This window comes from Tiliqua scincoides, chromosome 13 (assembly GCF_035046505.1).
Source record: "Tiliqua scincoides isolate rTilSci1 chromosome 13, rTilSci1.hap2, whole genome shotgun sequence".
Taxonomy (NCBI): Eukaryota; Metazoa; Chordata; class Lepidosauria; order Squamata; family Scincidae; genus Tiliqua; species Tiliqua scincoides.
In genome coordinates, this window is record NC_089833.1 from 2,039,931 (window position 1) to 2,062,382 (window position 22,452).

The following is a 22,452-nucleotide window of genomic DNA, read 5'->3' on the forward strand; positions in this document are numbered from 1 at the left end:
TTTGAGTGGATGTCCCCACCAGAGTGGTTCTGGGGTGGCGTGAGAGGGAAAAGAACACCTTTCATCCATCACCTGCATAATTTTGCATGTCTCAATCATGTCCCCGCTCAGGCACATTTTTCTAGACCTGCAGTTTTCAAACTCTCAGGGAGTTTGAAGGCTGCAGTAAGTCCTTGCAAGGGAGGGAAGGAGGCAGTGGGGGCAGGGGGAAGGCAGCAACGCAATCCCCAGGATCGCATCGCTAAGGGGGGCTGCAGGGACTGGAATACACTCACCAGTCCCTGCAGCAGCGTCCTGGGGGTCTGGGGAGCCCTGCGCAACCATCTGCAGGACTCCCCAGCCTTCTAAAAGTGAAAGTGGAGCAATCGCGCTCCACTTCCGGTTTTGTGGAGGTGGAGCGCAATCGCTCTGCTTTCACTTTCTGGAGGCCGGGGAGCCCTGCAGACACTCATGCACTTGCGCAGGGCTCCCCGCAACCCCAGGATACTGTTGCAGGGAATGGTGAGTGCATTCCAGTCCCTGCAAATGCTGTAGTCTTTCCTCATAAGGGAGGTGCCCCAGCCCAGTCATAATTTTGGCCGCTCTCTTCTGCACCTGCAGAGTGAAGTGGAAACGCTTCAGCTAATGATACCATTTCAGGCTGTAGGTGAGGAGGCCAGCTGTTGGCCTGTTCCCCCAAAAGGAACCATCACGGTGGGAAAAAGACTCAGCTGACCCCCTCCCACACCAAGTTGCCAGTTTTAAATGTGCAAAGACATTTTTAGGGCTTCCTGTGGTCTCTCCACCCACCTTCTCGCAGACTGAAAGAGAAGGAGCCCAGAAAACGCTCTTTCTCACTTGGGTCTTCCAACTGTCAAAACTAGCCCTGGCACGTGTGCAAAAAAAAAAAAAAAAAAATAGAGAAGTGATAATAGTCTGTGGAATTGCGTGGGCTGGCCAAGTTCCATGGGGAGGGGGGAGTTCATGGTGTGGCTCACTTCCTTTCTGAAAAGCAGACACTTGTCCTACTCCCCTGCAGCTTTTGAACACTAGAGGAATTTCCAACCAGGTTTCGGGAGAGAAACAAGAGGATCTTTGAAAGAAATTAAAAAAAAAGCCACCCTGCACATCTGCAGTCCTCAGTGCACATGCAGATGCAATGGCTGAACCTTGCCCATTGTACAAGGTCACAAGATTCCTATGTGGCTTAAATGACTACTTACAGAGTAGCCACAAAGTCACACAATCTCATGCATCAGGAAGGAAGGCAGCTCTTCACCCTGAGTGATGGCTAACTTTGCCAGGCTAAGCCATTATTCAGTGACAAGTTTCAGCCCTGGAAGATGCCAGGCAACACTGAAAAAACGACTGTGCCTCTGAGCACGTGCAGGGCGATTTCCCTTTCGGCCAAATAGAGCAGTGTGGTTCCACTCCCTCAGCTGTTCCACAGTCACCAGCTGCAGCCTTAAACAGCTCCGCTTCTCACCTTTGCTGCCCCTTAGGCCCGGAACCCCTCCCAGAATGCAGCCTACAAGGTGCCACAAACATGCAACCATGTAAGCAACGGTTCCCAAACCCACCTGGGTCACGATGCCCCTGCAGCCTCTTCTTCCCAGCTCAGCCAGGTGCCTCCATCTTGGATCCTGTGAAAGTGTGCAAGATCCAAGATGGCAGTACCCAAATCTTGCAAGATTTGGTGAGATCCAGGATGGCAGCACCCAGGGGAACAGGTAGGAGGGGCTACTGGGGATATCCCGTGGCATTCCTCTGAGTGTGCACCAATGTGTTAAGGTGTTGTGACACATACTTTGGGAACCCCTGCCATAAACAGCTGTAACCTATAATGGACTTTTCATCCATCAATTCCCTTGTAAAGGCATCTATGCCAGGTGGCATCACCACATCTTGTGGCAAGGAGTTCCACAGATTAATTACATGCTGGGTAAAGAAATATTTTCTTTTCTTTTGTCCCATAACCTTTGCTTCTTCCTTCTTTCCACCTTTGTCGTCCCCTGACTCTGGTTGCTTCCACACTAGCTCTTTTCTTGGGAATTGTCACCCTTTATTTACCCACATTATAGTTGGCAACCTTCAGTCTCGAAAGACTATGGTATCGCGCTCTGAAAGGTGGTTCTGGAACAGCGTCTAGTGTGGCTGAAAAGGCTGATTCGGGAGTGACAATCCCTTCCACACTGGGAGCAAGTGCAGTCTGTCCCTGGCCTGTCTCCCTGGCTATGGGCCTTCCTTCTTTGCCTGAGATCCCACATTATACATTCCAGACTATATGGTTGCCACACAATTTTTCTGCTATGCTTTTGCATCCTGTGCAAACCTGTTGCCTGCGACAACTGTTGCTTTTAAAAAAGTGCGCTTGCAGCTTCAGCCTGTCCAGGACAGACACCGTGTTTTGTTCAGAGCTCCTGTGACTTTAAAACTAAACAATTCCTTTTTGCAAGTTCAGTCTGCTTTATTACCTCCTGTTTATCCAAACTGACAGATCAGTAATTGCCCCTCAACAGCATCTCTGTGAATTGCCCCATATCAGCTTTTATTCTAGTGTTTGGGGGTGGGGGGGAGCTTCACTTACTGAATTTCTATTTCAGTATTTAAGAAAGAAACAAGTAATGAGGAGAAATCTGTAGTTAACACCACCCACACCCAACCCTTGCAAGAACAGAAATGGACACTGGGGCAATTACTAATTTTGCAGTTGAAATTTTTTTGTCTGTGATACTCTGTAGAGCACCAGGTGCACACCACTGGTACAGTGGGCCCTTGGTATCCGTTAGGGAACCATGCCAGGACCCCTCTCTGATACCTAATTCCATGAATAATGAAAACAATGGGATGGGACTGCACCAGCAAAGCAGAAGTGCCTTTCAGAAGCCTCTGGGAGGCCTTCAAAGGCATGGGGTGCAGGTTCCCAGCACCTCAGAACACCTCCAGGACGTGACTGGAAAGCACGTCCAGTTGCATCTGGGAGGTCCTCTGAAACCCTCCAGCCATGGGTTTGGCAACTGTGGATATTCCGACGATGCAGAGCCCAGAGATAAGGAGGGCCCACCGTACTAAATAAACATACTGTCATTTTACTGTCATCCTGCCTTTCTGCGATGGAATTCAGATTTTCCTCCCATCCTGGCACAAACCTGGACAACCGGCTTCCAGACAGAGAGCATCTAAAGTTTAAGCCTATTTAGAAATTAACTGTGGTGGGTCCATAACCAGCCAGATCGTGCCATAACCCATAATGTTGTTATAGTATCTGCCCTGATGGGCTTCCCCAGCACAAAAAATATGAACACTGAGCCTTGTCCAAAAGAGACACCAAAGCAACAGGGTTGAGAAAGTCCCTCACTCAGTGGAAACGGTCACAGACTCTCCAGTGACCTTAATCTGCAGGAATTTAAGCAGTCTAATTGAATTTAGAGCCTCCGTGAGTGCAGTAGAGGTCGCTGGCAACAAGTGGCAGGCCTGGCACCTGAAACCACACAGGACATTAAGTAGAGAAGACAGACTCTGATCCCAAGATGTGAAGGAGGGTTGCTGTAAACTAGTGGTTCCCAAACCGAGCCATGGCTCCCCAGGGAGCCAAGGAAACCAGCCAGGGGAGCTGTGGAATCCCATAAAAAACCCCAGCCCTATGAAATATACAGAATTGTAGCCCAAATGGGGAGCCACGGCCAATGATCCAGGGAGCCACCAGTCAAACAAGTTTAGGAACCAGTGCTGTCAAGTGATGCACTTGGGAAGCATAGGAAAGAAACAAACCAACAGTGTGGATCTGGTGGGAGCTTCACCACCCTTACAGAAGTCTGATCCAGACAGAGATCTGTCAAACTCTGTTCCAGTGGGCAACCCTAGTCAGGATCCAGTGGCCAACTTTAACTTCCCAAATGGGTACTGGGGAACAATGGATCACTGGGCAAACACAATTATCACCATGTCAAAATATCATCAGTTGCAAGGCTGGGAAGGACCTCTGAAATCTTGGAGAACCAGGGAAGACTTGGCCAGCATTGGACCAACCTGCTGACTTGTGGAAGGCAGCTGGGCATGTCCATACCATTTTTCCAACCCCATCCTTCTGTATCACACCCTTAAAATACAGGTGTCCCCCTATACCAGTGGGGGATGCATTCCTGGTCCCACCACAGATACAGGAAACCATGGATACGGGGGAACCCTACCTCTGCTGCCCCTGCAGCCACCCCACACCCATTATCTTTGTTTATGTTGTATATAGTCATGCAAAGGAATCATGTACTTGCTTAAACCAGACACTATAAGCAGAAAGCTTATAGCAAGACAGGCAGCCTGCAGTTAGAGGGGACGACTCAGCAAGTGTGCTTCCCGCTAACGTTCACTGAATCGTCCCCTCTAGCTGCAAGCTGCCTGCCTGCTTGTCTTGCTATAAGCTTTCTGCTTATAGTATCTGGTTAAAGCAAGTACACAGTTTCTTTGTGTGATTATAAACAATCTGTTGGGAATCACAGATAACTGGATTCATGGATCTTGGAGACTCCTGTACCCATGTTTCCCAGGAACACATCCTGTACTTCTGGTTACACACCCAACTGGGCAGGGTGGCAGTTTTCATGTATGTGTTGCCCCAAACAAACCCTTCCACTCTTCCCCTGTTGGCCCACCTGAGAAGCCAAGGTCTACAAGGACAACGCGCTTTCTGTCCTTCACGCTGCTGATCTGCTGGAAGTACAGGTCCACAACCAAGAAGAAAATGCAGGCCAAGAAGGCAATTAGACCAATCGCGATTCCGTAGTTGCAGGCACTCTCATTCTCGTTGTAGATGCACCGCAGCTCAGAGGACCGGTTGTTGAGGTAGCCCTCGTTGATGATGGAGCCAAACACGACTATGGAGAAGACCTGCAAGATGGAGTTTGAAGCAGGTGGTTAACAAGGAGGGAGAACAACACCCAACTGCAGGCTTGGAAATCCGATTTGAATATCGGCAGATACCAGCTACAGGGTCCCAGACTGGAGGGTCTCTGAGACCTCCTGGACATGACCGGAAGTGCATTCCAGTCACATCTGGGAGGACTTCTGAAGTGGGGGGAGATCGCACATGGCCTTCCCATTCCTCAGAAGACCTCCCAGAGGCTTCTGAAAGGCACTTCTGGTTCGATACCCCCTCCCCCCACCGATTTCAGTATCTGTGAATTTGGTATCCATTGAGGTCCTGGAACGGATCCCTCACGGACCCACTGTATAAACAAAATTTTTCACAATAGTAGCACACAGGAGTATAGAACTAAATCAGGAATTGACTGGAGAAAACAGTGGTGTGCTTGCTTGTGCAGCAGAGCGTCCGATCGACCCCTGGGCCCGATCAGTCAGCTGACATCTCTGCTGCCCTTAATGGCGCCCAGACTCTGCGGCTTCACGATGGGTGTCTCACCATGGCAGGCCTCTGACAGCCTGTTGTCTGCTGCGATTACGGCTTTCACAGCCTTTTCCCAGAACTGCTGAGAGGCATTTACAGTAAAGGGTGATATAAACACCACATACGATTCGTAGCAGTCTTTCGCCTGAAATAAATGCTCCTGAGGGCAGGGAAGGCAAACAGGGCATAGGGCATGCTTTGGGAAAGCAAACATACGAGAAGGAGCTCCAGCTCCCAAGGCCTGGAGTGCTCAATTTGTATCTGGGCTGCCGCTGGGGAGCTCACAGGTTGGGCTGCCCCTCTGTTACCCAGCCTGCCATTCTCCCTGACATGCTGGTTTTCAACACTGCAGGGATTTTTTAAAAATTTAAGAGTTGTTTCCCTGGGGTGGCATGACCTAGAATGCAGCCTGATGCCATCTTGGGTGCACCACCAACCCCCCCCCCAACCCTTACTATGCTGCCCATGTGCTGCGGTGAAACCTGGAAGTCCTGCAATTCTGGTTTTCACAGCAGCGCACAAGGAGCATGGTAAGAAGGGGAGCAAACTGCTTCTCACTCATGTGAGCAGGAAGCAGAACATTGTGGCCTGCACTGATGGCAGACTGGAGGAAAGTGGTGGCGATAGCAGCAGATTTGGGGTCTGGGCACAAATGAGAGACGGTCTCACCTCTCTGCCAAGTCCTGGACACGGGGAAGGAGATGGAGTCCGTGGCAACTAGAAATAATGGCTGGCTAGGAAGCCAAGCCAGATTTGCAGACCCCTGGATTCACCACCCATTCCTCCCACGCTTCCTGTTTTGTAGTGCAATCCTCTCTGTCTTTACTCAGAAGTTCAGTCTGACTGTATCAATGAGGCTTCCTCCCAATAAGTGCACGCACTGCCGTCACCTTATTCTCCTAGCTGCACTTTGCAAAGGCAGAAATGGTCATGATATCACTCTCCCCAACCAAATGCAAATAATTTTTTAAAAAATCTGTCTTCAAAAATAGAGCACTCTGGTGATTTCTGGCCAGACCAGGACGTTGGAAGGGCTCACGTCCTGCTCCCTGCTATCTGCGCAATTTCCTTCACTCATCCCAGCAGGAAACAATAGCAGGATAACAGCACAATTTTATGCAATTGCAGACCTACCATTAGGTCCGATGGGGCAAATGCCCCAGGCGCAAGCCTCTAGGACCCCGTGGAAGCCTCTCTGAGGTTCCTGAAGGGGTTAGAAACTGTGCTGCCAGTTTTCCGGAAGAACAGATTATAACGTCGGGGAACTTCAGAGAGACTTCTCCATCATGGGCTCGGGTTGCACAAGGCTCCATGAACCTCAAGTGACTAGTGGGGTGGATTTTCATGGGGGAGGCGGCCTCTGCCCCTGGCGCAGGGCTGGGGAGCAACCGCTGCACTGGCCTAGGGTGTTGCAAACATGCCGTAAAGCACGTTGCGACAGAAAAGAGAGCAGGCAGCACCAATGGGAAGGCCTGTGCAGATCCACAAGGAGTGACCGATGGAGCAGGTAAACGCCCAACGGGAGGCGCAGGGGGAGGGCAAGAAGGGGGTGTAATGGGGCAGGGGGAGACAAAGTGGATTGGGCCCAGGAGGGGGTTGCATCAGCAGCGCTGGCCCATGCTGAATCCTATTCCCCCTCCGGGCCTGAAAGCCCAACATGAGGCTGCTCAGAATTTTGCTGGTGCAGATCCAAGTAGCCCCATTGTGCATCCGGAGTAAGGGGGTGAATGTGCCCTTACCTCAAGGAGACCTCCAGTCTGCTCCTTCTCAGTGCTGGGTACAGAGTGGGCTACAGTTGTTTACATTTCCTTATACATTTTGATATGTATTTAGAAGAAAGGTACTAACAAAGAACTAGGGCAAGAGTAAATGATCCCCAAACCAATGTTGGTTCAAAAGCCGTGATTTCTACATGCAATTTAACAGGAGTGCCAGCTAAAGGCACGTCCCATCGTGGCAGGATCACACCAAGCAGAGCAAGGGGGCTGCAGAATTTTCACACTTCTAAAAATGGATCGTCTCAGAAACTAAACGAATAACGAAACGGACGGCTACAAGAATAGTCCAAGTGGGCAGTTTCACAGTCAGAATTCACTTCTCTCTTGCCATCCCTGGGAAAGCACATGCAAGCCTGTGGATGCACTCAACATGATGCACAGCTCTTCAGGGTCCTAAATTTAGTATGAGAACAACTTCATTTCTTTCCCCTTAGAATTTAAAACAATATAAGCGGATTGTCTGCTATTGAGCTTTTGTGTCTTAAAATATTAACACGTATTTCAATGAAAATAGTTTCTAAAGAAAGCCCTGAAATTTAAATATCATTTAAGTGGGCTTAATGAATTTTTCCCCCAATCCCTAACCAAACACCACTGTTGTCTATTGGGGAAAAAAGAAAAAAAAAACCAAATCTAAGGTATTTATCCAGCATGTAAAATTAACATGGTTGGGTTGTTTTAGTTTTATTTATTAAATACAAATTAAATAAACAGGCTGAATCACATCCCGACTAATTTCGGGCTTCAGAACATTTCCCAGAAAACCCACATCACTGATGACGCTACAGTAGCACAGCATTTCTTATAATGGTGCACATTCTCTCATGCACCTAACACAGTGATGTGCTTCCAGGCCATGCTCAGCAAGAAACACATGTGCATTATTGTAACTCAATTATCCACATTAAGCTACAGGATCTGAGCACCGGATGGCCTCAGCTCATGACATTCATAAAGGGAGGACACAAGAGAAAACTCCGAAGTCACACTGCCAAGAAGATCTTGTGATAATGACTAGGGGAGGGCTATGGCAGATCACCTGCTTTCAGACAGAAAGTCCCAGGTTCAATCCCTGACACTCCTCCAAGAAGGGCTGCATTAGGTCCTTCTCCAGCTGAAACCCAGTCACTGCCTGGCAAGAAAGTGGGCTCTCTTTATCTGCCAGGCCTGGAATCTGTGGCTGCCGAGCCCGCGTTGCAGAGGGCCTCAGCAGGCCTCCCAGACGTGACCAGAAGTCGCTGGCATGAACTGGAAGTGGCTTCTAGTCGCATCTGGGAGTCTTCTGTGGAGGCCTGGCATGACCTCCGTAGGGCCAGGAGCAGCATCCAGGTATGTTACTGTGGCACCACAAAGGGCCCCCCTCCACAGATCCAGCACCCGTGGATCTCGGTATTCACAGGGGGTCCCAGAACAGATGGATACTGGCAGCCAGCCGTATTAGACGGACCTATAGCCTAAGCTTATGCACACTGGTGATTCTCCTCAAAGGGTTTTGCAGAGTTGAATTGGTCTCTTAAGTTCTACAGTTTAACTTTTAAAAAATGCAAATTGCAAACCAGGGGGCCACTGCAGGTTAATGCAATAAACATGGCACCAACCATGGAGCCCTTACAAATTTGACTTTAGCTCCAGGGACTAAATCTATGGTTTTCCTGGATTCCAGTGATCTGGGAGTGGGGCAGGGAATGCAGAGTGAGCTTTGGCATTTGCTGGAGGGAAGACTGTTGCACAGTCTTACATACCCGAAGAATGTGACCCTGGGAGGATCAGTGTATGCTGGGTTCTACCCTGCAGACAACCCTACTTGCACTTTCTGTTGTGCCCACTTTGCAACCTAAAAATCAAGAAAATTGATTCCAAGAGAAGCATCCTAAAGATTCACTAGTCTTTTCTTTCTCAAGATCATCCTTTGCCCTGGTCTGTTCCAATGTCATTCACGGACTTGTCATGTGCCTTCCTCTCATTGTTAATTCCCTATTTTACCTTCTCTTTCAAGCCTATTCCCACCACCCCTTTGGTTCCTGTCCATTTTCTGCCCTAACATTTTCTCAATGTCGTCACAAACAATGAGGACTAGCAACTTGCTCTTGGTTTCAAACAGACACTCTCCCAGGCTCACGTGTTGCCAGATTCAAGGAACTGGGCTAGATGAAGACACTCTGGCTGGCTAGAAACATGGGGCACATTTGAGCCACACCAGCCCTGCTGTTTCCGGGCACCTCCATACACAAACACCCCTGCCCACTCCACAACACACAGTGGGGAGGCATTAAATTGCCTGGCATCTGTGCAATTTCACTACCCGTCTGTTCAAGCTTTTTTTTTACCTTTTGCCCAGAAACATCTTGTACTGAACACACTAAACGCGGACAGATACAGCACCCTTGTTCCTATTTAAAACACAAAACAAACTCAAGCTGAGAGGAGCGGGGGGTGGTGCTGGTTGTGGTGAAAAGCATTGTAAAGGTGCAATGGGGGCGGTTGGTTTTATCTTAGCATTTCAGGACAGAAAGGGGCCACCCTCCTCACAAGGCAAGGGGTGTCATGTTGCCCACCCATCTTTGCTTGTGATTTGGCCGAGTGACATCCAGCAATGTCACAAAAAAGTTCCAGCTGCTCAGGAGACACTACACCAGTCACAGGAAGTTGACAAAAACTGCAACTGCCATGAGGATACTGCAAGGACAGTGGGATTGGGAAAAATCTCACACAGAAACGAGCGAAGGTGACAGGTGAACAAGTGAAGGTGAGAGGAGAGGATGCTGGCAGATCACACACAAGAGAAAAGTGGCAATGGAGTGGGGGGGGTTTGAGGACAGAGTTTGATATTCTTTTCACAACTTTTTCACTAGGGGTGTTAACCTGAACACACTGTGGCTTTCTTCATTTGACAATGTAAAGCAGGCCCTTCCTATGCAGCATCTGTGGATTTGAGTGTCCACAAATACCACGCCCGTAACTGGAGGGCTTCAAAGGACCTCCCAAACATGACCAGAAGTGGCTTGCAGTCACGTCCAGAAGGGGTTTGAGGTGCAGAGAGGCCTCCCTGGGCCTCAGGAGGCCTCCCAGATGTGACTAGAAGCCACTTCCGGTTTGCACAGAACCAAAAGTCACTTGCAGTAGTGTCCAGGGGGCTTCTGACGAGGCCGAGATGCCGTACGCAACCTCCAGAGGGCTGCTCCCCAGGTAAGTAATTGCAGAGTCCTCCTGCAGATTTCATTATCCACAGAATTCGGTATCTGCAGAGGGGGTCCTGGATCCCCCGTGGATATTAGGGGCCCAGTGTATCATATTCCTTTTTCTTTTTTCACCCCATGTTTGCCCGGCCCATGTGTGTACACATTTGGTCCCTGTTGCGTAAATGCAACATTGGGCAGAAATGGCTTAAGTTGGTAAAAAGGGACACAGCCAAAGGCGATATCATTTTTTTATCTAAAGGAAAAGTTTCTGTTCGGTTTGCAAATAACAAGTGTAGAAAAAGCAGACAACCAAATGTCACTGTCTTTGCAAAAACGAAACCAGTTAACAGTGTAGGGAGGGGAGGAAAAGAGGAAGTGTTTTGGGACTTTCCAGCTTTCTAATACTCCAGAAACCTTTGTTCTTTTGAGACCGAATAAGTAACAGCTGCTTCAGGAAAAAAATAAGATCCTAAAGCAAAAGTGAAATTCATTGTGGTTGCTGCTGCTGCTGCTGCTGTTGCTGCTCAGGGGCTGCACCTTTTTGCTCTGGGACAGGCTGCAAGAATCTGGAAACGGATGACATCCAATTTCAACTAGACCCAAACCAAAAGAGAATTCACTGGCTTGCCCCAAGTCAGAAATACCTGCCTAATTCACTAAAACGGCCAGAAACATTGGTTTGCACACGAGCAGCACCCTTCTCAAAGGCACCAGCACAAGGCACTGTCTATCCGCAGACTGCTTAGACCTGCTCCCTGCCCCTGACCTCTGCAGGGTTAGTATTTAATCTGTGGCTGACTGCAAGTGGCTTTGGAATTGATCTGGCTGGACGGAAACAGGATCTGCGGGTTCTCTCCGCATACATTGCCCCGCAGAAATGCTCAAATACAGCTTGACTTTCATCCATGCAGAGCAGGATGCTGGTGCCACAAAAACGTAGCGAGTGGCAGTGCTGGGTCCTCTGGAGGTCGCACCAGTCTCCCAGCCTCCTCAGAAGGTCTCCCGGACACGAGCAGAAATCACTTCCGCATCTGCGACGTCCAGTTCACATCCAGGTGTTCTGAAGCACGGGGATGGCCACACGTGACCTCTCTGCACCTCAGAACATCTGGACCTGGCTGAAAGTGAACCTGGTTGGAAATCCATCAATTTTTGACTTGCATTCAAGCTCTGGCCCCTAACCAGACAAAAATAAAAGCTATTGCTGTATAGGGTAACTAGCAGGGGGATGCATGAGGCCACCCCAGAGCCTGCTCTGGGTTATTCACCCTCCACAGATAAAAATGACAATTCCAAGTTTCCCCCACTTTTCCGAACTGTCCGTTGTTTACTGCTGCTGTTCCTCCTGACTGGGGCTGAGGGGAGAGGGGGAAGGAAATAATTTTTGCTCATTTGGGGCAAGGGCAGAGGAAAAGCCCTGCCTGCTCAGGCCAAAGGCCATCTAGCGCAGCATTCTGGCTCCCAGAGTGACCCACTAGCTGCCTCTAGAAGCTCACAGCTGGAGATGAAGGCATTCCTCCCTCCCACCATTGCTCCCTCCAACTGGGATTCAAGGGCTGACTTCCCCAAACCTGAATGAAGCGCATAGCCATAACACCAGTGTTCCCTCAAAAGCACATGGTGCAGCAGCCACACACCTCCCAGCCGATCTCCATGCAGAGTGGAGTTCTGCAGTCCAGAAGCTTGGCAATGTCATCAGGACATTGCCGAATGTCCAGAGGCAGGGTCATGGCTTGCTGCAACACTGTGCAGCTAGCAAAGGGGTCTGTGCACAAGCAGTGTTTCTCAACGTTTGTCCCCTGCCACATCACTTTGCATGGTCCACCAGAAGTACCACCAGAAATAACTGGCGATGATGTAATCGCCAGTTAATTCCAGACTAGGCAGCCAGATACGACGCAACAAACACCAGTAAGAGGTTTAGGGTGGATGGAAAGACTACTTCAAGCATGTGAAAAGTGCATGCTGGAGCTCTGCCCACCAAGCCTAGCCTCCTACCACCACTTGTCACGTTGCACTGCTGGTCTTGCTGCCAGGTGACGGGGTGTGGGAATCCTGCAGGTACCACTGGACACCACCTCAAGTACCTTTGGTGGTACAAGTACCACTGATTGAGAAACTCTACCTTAGAGGAAACGCTGATCACCACTAGAGTCATGAATAGACCTCTCTTCCTCCATCAATGTGTTCAATCCCTTTCTAAAACCACCCAGTCTACTGGCCATCACCACATAGCATGGCAAGGAGTTCCACAGTATTTATGTACTGTGTGAAGTATGCTTTTGCCTGTCCTAAATCTCCTGCCGATCAGTTTCAATGAATGACCCAGCCCAGTTCTAATATCATGAGAGAGAGAGAGAGAGAGAGAGAGAGAGAGAGAGAGAGAGAGAGAGATTTCTCTCTATACCATGCATAGTTTTAGCAGTTTCAATCATATTCCATTTTGATTGCCTTTTCGGCCAAGTTAAAAAAAACAAACCCCCAATTACTGTAACCTTTACTCACGAAGAAGATGTTCCAGACCCCTGATCATTTTGCTTGCCCACATTTGCACCTTTTCCAACTCTGCAATACTCTTTTTGAGATGTGGTGAATTGAACACGGTCTTCCAACTGTGGCTGCACCATCAGATTTGTGTAGGGACAATAGAATATCAGGGCCAGACAGAACTAACGAGATGAATGCAAAGTACTCATGCTGGATTTTATAGAGCTCCTTGAGCCATACAGCCCCCTTGCACAAGGTACTTTTTAAACATTACGCTCGCAGAATAAGAGACACTTTTCTATGGGTTCATCCCAGTGTTAGTGCCATAAAAACACAGAATGTCAGAAGGGATCTTGGAAATCACTGAGTTCAGCTCCCTGCTCAAGGTAGGTGACTACAGCATCTCTGACAGGTGGCCATCCAGCTTCTGCTTGTAGACCTCCAAAGAGGAAGACCCCATCACTCTACAACACAGGCTGCTCCAGTGCCCAAACAGTGAGAAAACCCTTCCTCGTATCTTCCCTAAATCTGCTTCCCCGTAGTTTCAGCCCAGTGGTTCTAGTCCTGTCCTCAGAAATCACAGTCCTCACCATCACTCTGCATCACAGCTCTTCAGATACTTGAAGATGATTCTCCTTTCTCTCTTTGGCCTTCTCTTCTCCAGGCCTAAGCATTAAAAGCTGTTTTAATCATAGGGTTTCCAAAACCATCTTTGCTGCCCTTCTCTGAACCTGTGCCAGCTTAGCTATGTCCTCCTTAAAACATGGTGCCCAAAACTGGATTCAGGATTGCAAGTAAGGTCAGGCAAGCAAAGCATATTGTGGAATTATTACTTCTTGAGATTGGGACTCCAATTGACAATGAAACTGGTAACCAAGGGAAGTGATGGGTTCTTCAGACACAGGCTTGATGGACACCTTTTGGAGATGCCCCAGAGAACATTTCAGCCCAGGGGGTGGGCTAAATGGCCTTCCAAACTCTCTGATTCTACACCTCTGCTAATGCATTCGCATTTTTTGCAGCCGCATCACACTATTGGCTCACATTTGGACACCACAACGTTTTTGCACATCCTGCTGTCTAGCCCAACCCACCTGTTCGTTGGTGAGTCACAAAACCGATAAGCTGATAGCTGATAAGGAAAATGTATTGAGCCCTATCAAAAGTGAAACTGAGCCGCAGGTGTGTGTTTACTTGCAAGCAGGTGACCCTGCCTCAGTCCACTTCCAAGGGCAGGCCAAAAGGAATGCAATGCTACCAGAATGTGCCTGATCTTATGAACGCAGACCCCTCCCCCAAGCTGACAAGAGTCCTTGAGTATTGAGTCCTATGGAAAGTGAAACAGAATTGCACGTGCACGTTTATTCACAAGTTGGCCACCGTGCCTTAGCTCCTATCAAAGGCCAAGCAAAGGGGAAAGCAAGGCCACCAGAATGGTTCCAATACTGGAATCTGCCGGGGGGGGGGGGCAGCATGGCACAAGATTGTGTCCAACCCTCCGGAGGTCGCACCAGCCTCCTCAGAAGGCATCCTGGATACATGATGGAAGCCTCTTCTGGTCACACTCTGTGATCAGGGCTCAGCAACCGCAGATGCTCAAATTTGTGGATAAGGAGGGCCCACAGTATGTGGTCACACACCTTTCAATGCTGCACACTTGCACCCTTGACACAGAGATAGCAAAACACTGCAGGAGCACCACACGCCCAGCCAAATCAAATGGTAGATCTTTCTCTCTCCATCCTGGTGGTGCATGCAGGCATGTGGCTCTGGGGCATAAGTCATGGGTGTATCCTCGGTGCAAGGAGCTCCGGGGTCTCAGGGAACGCATCCACTCCCTTGAAGCCTTGGTGGCCGACCTGGAGAAGACAAGGACTGTGGGGAGACTTCCGGGGACAATCAGGCTTCGTCCCAACCTCAGGTGTGCAGCTCCTCAGCTGCCCAGGTGGGAAGTTTCGGGGCTGGAGGACGTCATCCTGGAGAGGAGGGAAACAATCCCCTAGGGGGGACCCCTTCTCCAGGGGACGGGCCCGTATCTGAACGCACTCAGGATACTCCTCGGCGGGAGGGGGGTCAGGGGCTTCTTGTAATGGGGGATTCGATTATTAGAAGCATAGAGAGGGGGGTTTGCAACAGATGTGAGGACCGCATGGTGACTTGCCTGCCTGGTGCGAAGGTTGCAGACATCACTTCTCGTAGACTGGCTGGTAGACAGTGCTGGGGAGGAGGTAGCGGTTGTGGTGCATGTCAGCACCAACGACGTGGGCAAGTGTAGCTGGGAGGTCCTGGAGGCCAAATTTAGGCTATTAGGTAGGAAGCTGAAAGCCAGGACCTCAAAGGTAGTGTTCTCGGAAGTGCAACCTGTTCCACGTGCAGGGCCAGCTAGGCAGGCGGAGATCAGGGGTCTCAATGCGTGGATGAGACAGTGGTGTAGGGAGGAGGGGTTTAGATTCGTTAGGCACTGGGGAACGTTTTGGGACAAGCGGGGCCTGTACAAGAGGGACGGGCTTCACTTGAACCAGAATGGAACCAGACTGCTGGCACATAACATTAAAAAGGTGGTAGAGCAGCTTTTAAACTGATCCCTGGGGGATGGCCGACAGCAGCTGAGGGGCTTCCGGTTCAGGACTCCTCATCCCTATGCAACAAGGATGGGGAGGTTAGAGAACAACAAGACAAAGGCAGAGTAGGAGAAGAAATTGGGAATGGTAGCATGATCTGATGTGATAGACGGTTTGGCACAATGAGAAGATGCGGAGACATAGGAGCGAATAAGCAGCCCATCCAGGGGCATTCCATGTACAAATGCTTTTATGCAAATATCCGAAGTCTCCGAGCAAAGATGGGAGAACTGGGATGACTGGTGACCAGGGAAAACATTGACATAGCGGGCATAACGGAAACCTGGTGGAATGCGGAGAATCAGTGGGATTCCTGGGCTATAAACTCTACAGGAGGGACAGGCAGGAGTGTGTTGGAGGTGGGGTGGCCGTTTATGTTAAGGAAGGGATAGAATCCAGCAAAGCAGAGATTGAAGGTGGGTCCGACTCCACCGTAGAATCTCTGTGGGTTAAATTACCAGGCCTGTGGAGCAATGTAATACTGGGGGCGTACTATTGTCCTCCAGACCAGAAATCGGAAGGGGACCTAGAAATGAAGAAACAGATCAGGGAGGTGACAAGGAGGGACAGGGTTGTAATCATGGGGGACTTCAATTATCCTCATATAGACTGGGTCAATTTGTGTTCCGGTCACGAAAAGGAGACCAGATTCCTTGACATGCTAAATGACTGTGCCTTAGAGCAGCTAGTCATGGAGCCCACCAGAGGACAGGTGACTCTGGATTTAATATTGTGCAGTACTCAGGACCTGGTTAGAGATGTCAATGTTACGGAGCCGTTGGGGAACAGTGATCATGCTGCAGTCCGTTTCGACATGCATGTAGGGGGAAGAATACTGGGCAAATCTCTCACAAAAACCCTTGACTTCTGACGGGTGGACTTCCCTCAAATGAGGAGACTGGTTAGAAGGAGGTTGAAAGGGAAGATAAAAAGAGTCCAATCTCTCCAGAGTGCATGGAGGCTGCTTAAAACAACAATAATAGAGGCCCAGCAGAAGTGCATACCGCAAAGGAAGAAGGGCTCCACTAAGTCCAGAAAGGTGCCCGCATGGCTAACCAGCCAAGTTAGAGAGGCCGTAAAGGGAAGCTTCCTTCCGTAAATGGAAGTCTTGCCCTAATGAGGAGAATAAAAAGGAACATAAACTGTCGCAAAAGAAATGTAATACGGGAGGCCAAGCGAGACTATGAGGAACACATGGCCAGCAACATTAACGGGAATAATAAAAGCTTCTTCAAATATGTTAGAAGCAGGAAACCCACCAGAGAAGCAGTAGGCCCTCTGGATGGTGAGGGAGAGAAAGGGGAGATAAAAGGAGACTTAGAGATGGCAGAGAAATTAAATGAGTTCTTTGCATCTGTCTTCACGGCAGAAGACCTTGGGCAAATACCACTGCCCGAACGGACCCTCCTGACCAAGGAATTAAGTCAGATAGAGGTTAAAAGAGAAGATGTTTCAGACCTCATTGATAAATTAAAGATCAATAAGTCACCGGGCCCTGATGGCATCCACCCAAGAGTTATTAAGGAATTGAAGAATGAAGTTGCAGATCTCTTGACTAAAATATGCAACTTGTCCCTCAAAACGGCCACGGTGCCAGAAGATTGGAGGATAGGAAATGTCACGCCGATCTTTAAAAAGGGAAAGAGGGAGGACCCGGGAAACTATAGGCCCATCAGCCTAACATATATACTGGGTAAGATGGTGGAATGCCTCATCAAAGATAGAATCTCAAAACACATAGATGAACAGGTCTTGCTGAGAGAGAATCAGCATGGCTTCTGTAAGGGTAAGTCTTGCCTCACGAACCTCATAAAATTCTTTGAAAAGGTCAACAGGCATGTGGATGTGGGAGAACCCGTAGACATTATATACCTGGACTTTCAGAAGGCGTTTGACACGGTCCATCACCAAAGGCTACTAAAAAAACTCCACAGTCAGGGAATTAGAGGGCAGGTCCTCTCACGGATTGAGAACTGGTTGAAGACCAGGAAACAGAGAGTGGGAGTCAATGGGCAATTTTCACAATGAGGAGAAGTGAAAAGCGGTGTGCCCCAAGGATCTGTCCTGGGACCGGTGCTTTTCAACCTCTTCATAAATGACCTGGAGACAGGGTTGAGCAGTGAAGTGGCTAAGTTTGCAGACGACACCAAACTTTTCCAAGTGGTGAAGACCAGAAATGATTGTGAGGAGCTCCAGAAGGATCTCTCCAGGCTGGCAGAATGGGCAGCAAAATGGCAGATGTGCTTCAATGTCAGTAAGTGTAAAGTCATGCACATTGGGGCAAAAAATCAAAACTTTAGATATAGGCCGAGGGGTTCTGAGCTGTCTGTGACAGATCAGGAGACAGGTCGATGAAAGTGTCGACCCAATGTGCGGCGGCAGTGAAGAAGGCCAATTCTATGCTTGGGATAATTAGAAAAGGTCTTGAGAACAAAACGGCTAATATTATAATGCCGTTGTACAAATCGATGGTAAGGCCACGCCTGGAGTATTGCTTCCAGTTCTGGTCGCCGCATCTCAAAAAAGACATAGTGGAAATGGAAAAGGTGCAAAAGAGAGTGACTAAGATGATTACTGGACTGGGGCACCTTCCTTATGAGGAAAGGCTACGGCGTTTGGGCCTCTTCAGCCTAGAAAAGAGGCGCCAGAGCGGGGACATGATTGAGACATACAAAGTTATGCAGGGGATGAACAGAGTGGATAGAGAGATACTCTTTACACTCTCACATAACACCAGAACCAAGGAACATCCACTAAAATTGAGTGTTGGGAGAGTTAGAACAGACAAAAGAAAACATTTCTTTACTCAGCGTGTGGATGGTCTGTGGAACTCTTTGCCACAGGATGTGGTGATGGCATCTGGCTTGGACGCCTTTAAAGAGGATTGGACAAGTTTCTGGAGAAAAAATCCATTATGGGTTACAAGCCATGATGTGGATGTGCAACCTCCTGATTTTAGAAATGGGCTATGTCAGATGCAAGGGAGGGCACCAGGATGAGGTCTCTTGTTATCTGGTGTGCTCCCTGGGGCGTTTGGTGGGCCGCTGTGAGATACAGGAAGCTGGACTAGATGGGCCTATGGCCTGATCCAGTGGGGCTGTTCTTATGTGCGGGAAGTGCACAACAGTTACTAGCCAGAAGCCAACAACGTCCAGCACATTGCAACATGTGTGCACTGCTTCTCAGTGTGAAAAGTTGAGGAGGGAAAAGCTTCAAACTGTGGTTCATGCAGGCTTGGGGGCTGGCACAGACTCCAGTACAAGCCCCTCAGGCAACCGGGAAGGGAAGATTTTGTGGTTTCCTTCAGTTGCTAATGCACCATGAATGACTAATGAACGCATAGCTACGTTTGGGTGGACGTAAATATTTGCTTGTAATTTTTTCTGTATTTATCCAGAAAGTGGTTTTGACACCAGGCCAGATCTCGAGGAGACTTTGTGGTCAAGGCTTATTCATCAAGACCTTTGCATTGTTGCCATGGCAGGAAAGATAAAAGCCCACATGCCATGAACAGCACATGAGCTCACAACATGCTTGTCTGCAAAATATCTGCCTGGAATTTTGGAAAAGAGGCACTATCAGTGCAGACAAATATTGAGTTGAAAGAAACTCTCTACATTTCCTCTTCTGCTCTGCCTCCCCTTCCTTTTCTAATCCAAAGAGTAACAGCAGCAGAGGTTGGCACATCATCAGGCAAGGGGGAGAGCACTGGCACACTGTCTCAGGTGCTAGACAGGCTTAGGCCAGCCCTGGCAAACCGTTCTTGCCTTGGTGGTGCCTGGAATTGGCAACACCTCCCCCTTCATCCTGGACATCCTTTGGACCAAGTAGAGGACAGCAGGAGGTTGGTTACCCACCTTCATCTGAAGGCAGGGGAATTGCAGCAAGGTACAGGGCCTTCTCAGTGGTGGCACCATGCCTCTGGAACCAGCTGCCAGAAGATCTGAGAGCAGCCTCCTCATTATATAGCTTCCAGTGGGGTTTGAAGCCCCATCTGTTCCACCTGGCCTTTGAGGAGGGAGGTACTCACTAGTGACCTCAACTTCTACGGCTTGCTTTTATGTTATTTTACAGCTAGGTTACATTTTAATCTGCTCTTGTGTTGCTGTTATGTGTTTTAGCAATTGTTTTAATGGTTTCCACTTTGCCACAGGATGTTTTTATTCTGTTTTTATTCTGATGTTTTTATCTTCAGTATATTTTGTGTTGAACACCATTTTGAGTTTTAGAAAAGCGGTACAGAAACCTTTTATTATATTATTAATATTTAGTATTTATTATTAGTATTTAACAAAATAGTTCACTAAGTGGGTTTCAGGAAAAAAAATCAAATAAGTAAGTAAGTAAGTAAGTAAGTAAAACTGTAAATGTATGAATGAACAAGCAGTTCATTTTCCCAAGACAACAGATCTATGTTCAGGGGTCTCGAAAACTCTCCGCTGAGCTGATATGCTGTCAGGCACAACCTGAAACAGACGCTAGTCAAGGGTTCATGTGCTTCTAAAACAGCCCAGTGTCTTTTTCTGGTTCGGTCATGGGCTTGTGGAACTCCTTGCCACAAGATGTGGTGATGGCATCTGGCCTGGGTGCCTTCAAAAGGGGATTGGAAAGTGATGGAGGAAAAGTCCATCACAGGTGACAAGCCTTGATGAGTATGTGCAACCTCCTAATTTTGGAAGTAGGCTATCTCCAAATGCTAGGTGCAAGAGAGTGGCAATAGGATACAGGTGTCCTGTTATCTTGTGTGCTCCCTGAAGCATCTGGTGGGCCACTATGAGACACAGGAAGCTGGACTAGATGGGCCTTTGGCCTGATCCAGTGGGGCTCTTCTGATGTTCTTATGTTTCCATCCACACCACACAGCAGCGTACAACTGAGATGAAGGTTAGACCCAACCTGAAAGTTGGACCCATCTGTGGTCCTTGACCCATCTGCGGTCTCTTCCTAATTAAATGTCCTCCCCTCTCCCAAGTTGCTGAAATCAGGGCTGAGGAATGCTCCAGTTTTGTGCCTGGAACTCTCTCTATAATTTTGCCAGGGGCAAGAATCTGCATCAGGGCCGGGGGGGGGGGGCCCTGTCTGACAAATAGACCTCTGAAGCTCTTGACTGTGGAGGTGGAAATGGGTACATCTTCTGGTCTTGACACTAAAGTTCCATTTTGCAATGTCCATTCCAAACTACTGCTTATCAGGCTGTTTCACTGACTCTGCTTTCCCCCTTCATGCTCAGTCCTCCAGTAGGGTACATCATATCCTCCAGTACATCACAGAAGAGAAAGGGGGCACTCATGTGTCCCTGCTGCTAACTCCATTATTCTTACACTGAGGGTGCACGTCCCACCGACACCCCAGTTCCACCCTGCTCAACCATCCTGCACAGTGCAGGTCATGTTGCATTCGTTTATTCTGCCACATCCCACCCCACCTGCATTGAAAAGCATGCATTTGCAAAACCATTTTGTGCTTGTAAATGTTCCCCCTTGCAGCGAATAGAGGGGTGATTTGGGATTAGAGTCACGATGCCGGGAGAAGGGTTGGAAGCCTCCAGTCCAAATCCCCTCCTCACTAGGTGTTGTCATCCCAGGGAACACCTTAGGTCCTTAGGCTGTGAGCATCTCTAAGTGTCTGGGCTTTGATCAGACAGCTTATTATTGTACCTTATTATTATTATTATTACTATTGCATATCTAATGTGCTCATAAAACACAGCCACCAGCTTGCCCGCAGAGGCCTGTGCTGCCTTCAGCATCAAGGCCCATGAGACCTGCCAGTCCCTGTCACATGCAGGCGCAAGAAGAGAGGCTGATGTCAGAGGCTGTCCGGATTCCTCCCCCCCTTCTTTGAATCGGGGCCCATCTCCACACAGCCTTCCTTCCCAGCCACAGCCAGGACGGGCGTGGGATCATCTCAGAGCCCAGGAAGGAGCAGGGCATCATTTGGGTCACCCCCACCCCCAAGCCAGGCGTGCAGGTGGATCGGGGGCAGCCTGTCCTCTCCTGGCCACCCAGGCTGGCCCGGCTGGGGACACTGTCCTGTCTGGAAGGCTTTGCGGGGCAAGAAGAGCCCTCGCCCTTTCGGGGGGCGCGGCCGTGCCAGTGACTGCGGCAGGAGTGGGGCGCTCAGCGCCCCCCAGGGCTCCGGAAGGTCAAGACAGCCTGCTCGGGAGAAGGGCTGGGCGCGCTTCCCGGCCCCCCCGCACCCCGCATGCCGAAGCGGGGCGGCGCCGCCTGCGGAAAGCAGCGCCCCAGAGACGCGCCTCCCCGGGGGCGCCTCTGCCACCTGCCGCGCACCTGCGAGACCCCCTGGGCGCTCCGGTGGCGCGGGCGGCGCTTACCCCCGAGACGATCCGGAGGATGGTCTGCGGCCGCCGGAGGAACTCCAGGGGCTCCACCGCGCCGCCCGCCCTGCCGGCTCCGAAGGAGGCGCCCTCCATGCTTCTCCTCCGCGGCGGCAGCGCAGTCGAGGGCTGGGCTGGGCTGGCGCGGCGTCCTGGCCCGGGCTGCTCGCTCTGCTGCGGGCTCGCGCCCCGCTCCGCTCCGGCTGCAGCAGCCGCTCCCCTCGCTCGCTCCCCGTGTGCAGGCGGGCGGGGCGCTGCGAGGAAGGGGCTGCGCTGGGCGGGGGCGGCGCGGCGCGGCGGGCAGGCTTCCTCCCTCCCTCGCAGGTGCGCCCCAGTGCGCGGCTGGAGCGCACGCTGGAAGGGCGCGCCAGAAGGGCCCTGCAGCACCCCGAACCTCCCAGGGCCCACCAGCTGCCTCTGGGGGCACACGGGGCAACAAGAGACCCGCATCTGGCCCGCAGCCTGCTTCCCAAACCAGGAGGCCGCAGGGGCCCGGGAGGTTTCCTCCCTCGCTCTGCCAGTTCCCTTTTCAAGGCATCCAGGCCAGGCGCCATCACCGCACCCGGTGGCAAGGAGTTCCACAGATGAATGACACCTGGGTATGGAAGTCCAGCGCTTTCCTGCTTGCCGCTGTGCACATAAGAACATCAGAAGTGCGCCACTGGGTCAG

General features: G+C 50.1%; 1 protein-coding gene across 1 annotated transcript in view; it reads right to left on the reverse strand.

Moving 5' to 3' along the window:
* SYNGR3 (synaptogyrin 3) overlaps positions 1–22,003 on the reverse strand; it is a 30,295-nt gene extending 8,292 nt beyond the window's left edge. Inside the window, exons 1-2 of the mRNA XM_066609428.1 lie at positions 21,780–22,003; positions 4,629–4,863 (exon numbers count right to left, since the gene is read on the reverse strand). Of these exons, the coding sequence (XP_066465525.1) occupies positions 4,629–4,863; positions 21,780–21,878 (334 nt within the window). The 5' untranslated portion in view covers positions 21,879–22,003. The remainder of the gene's footprint in view (positions 1–4,628; positions 4,864–21,779) is intronic.
* Between the last annotated feature and the right edge of the window lie 449 nt (positions 22,004–22,452).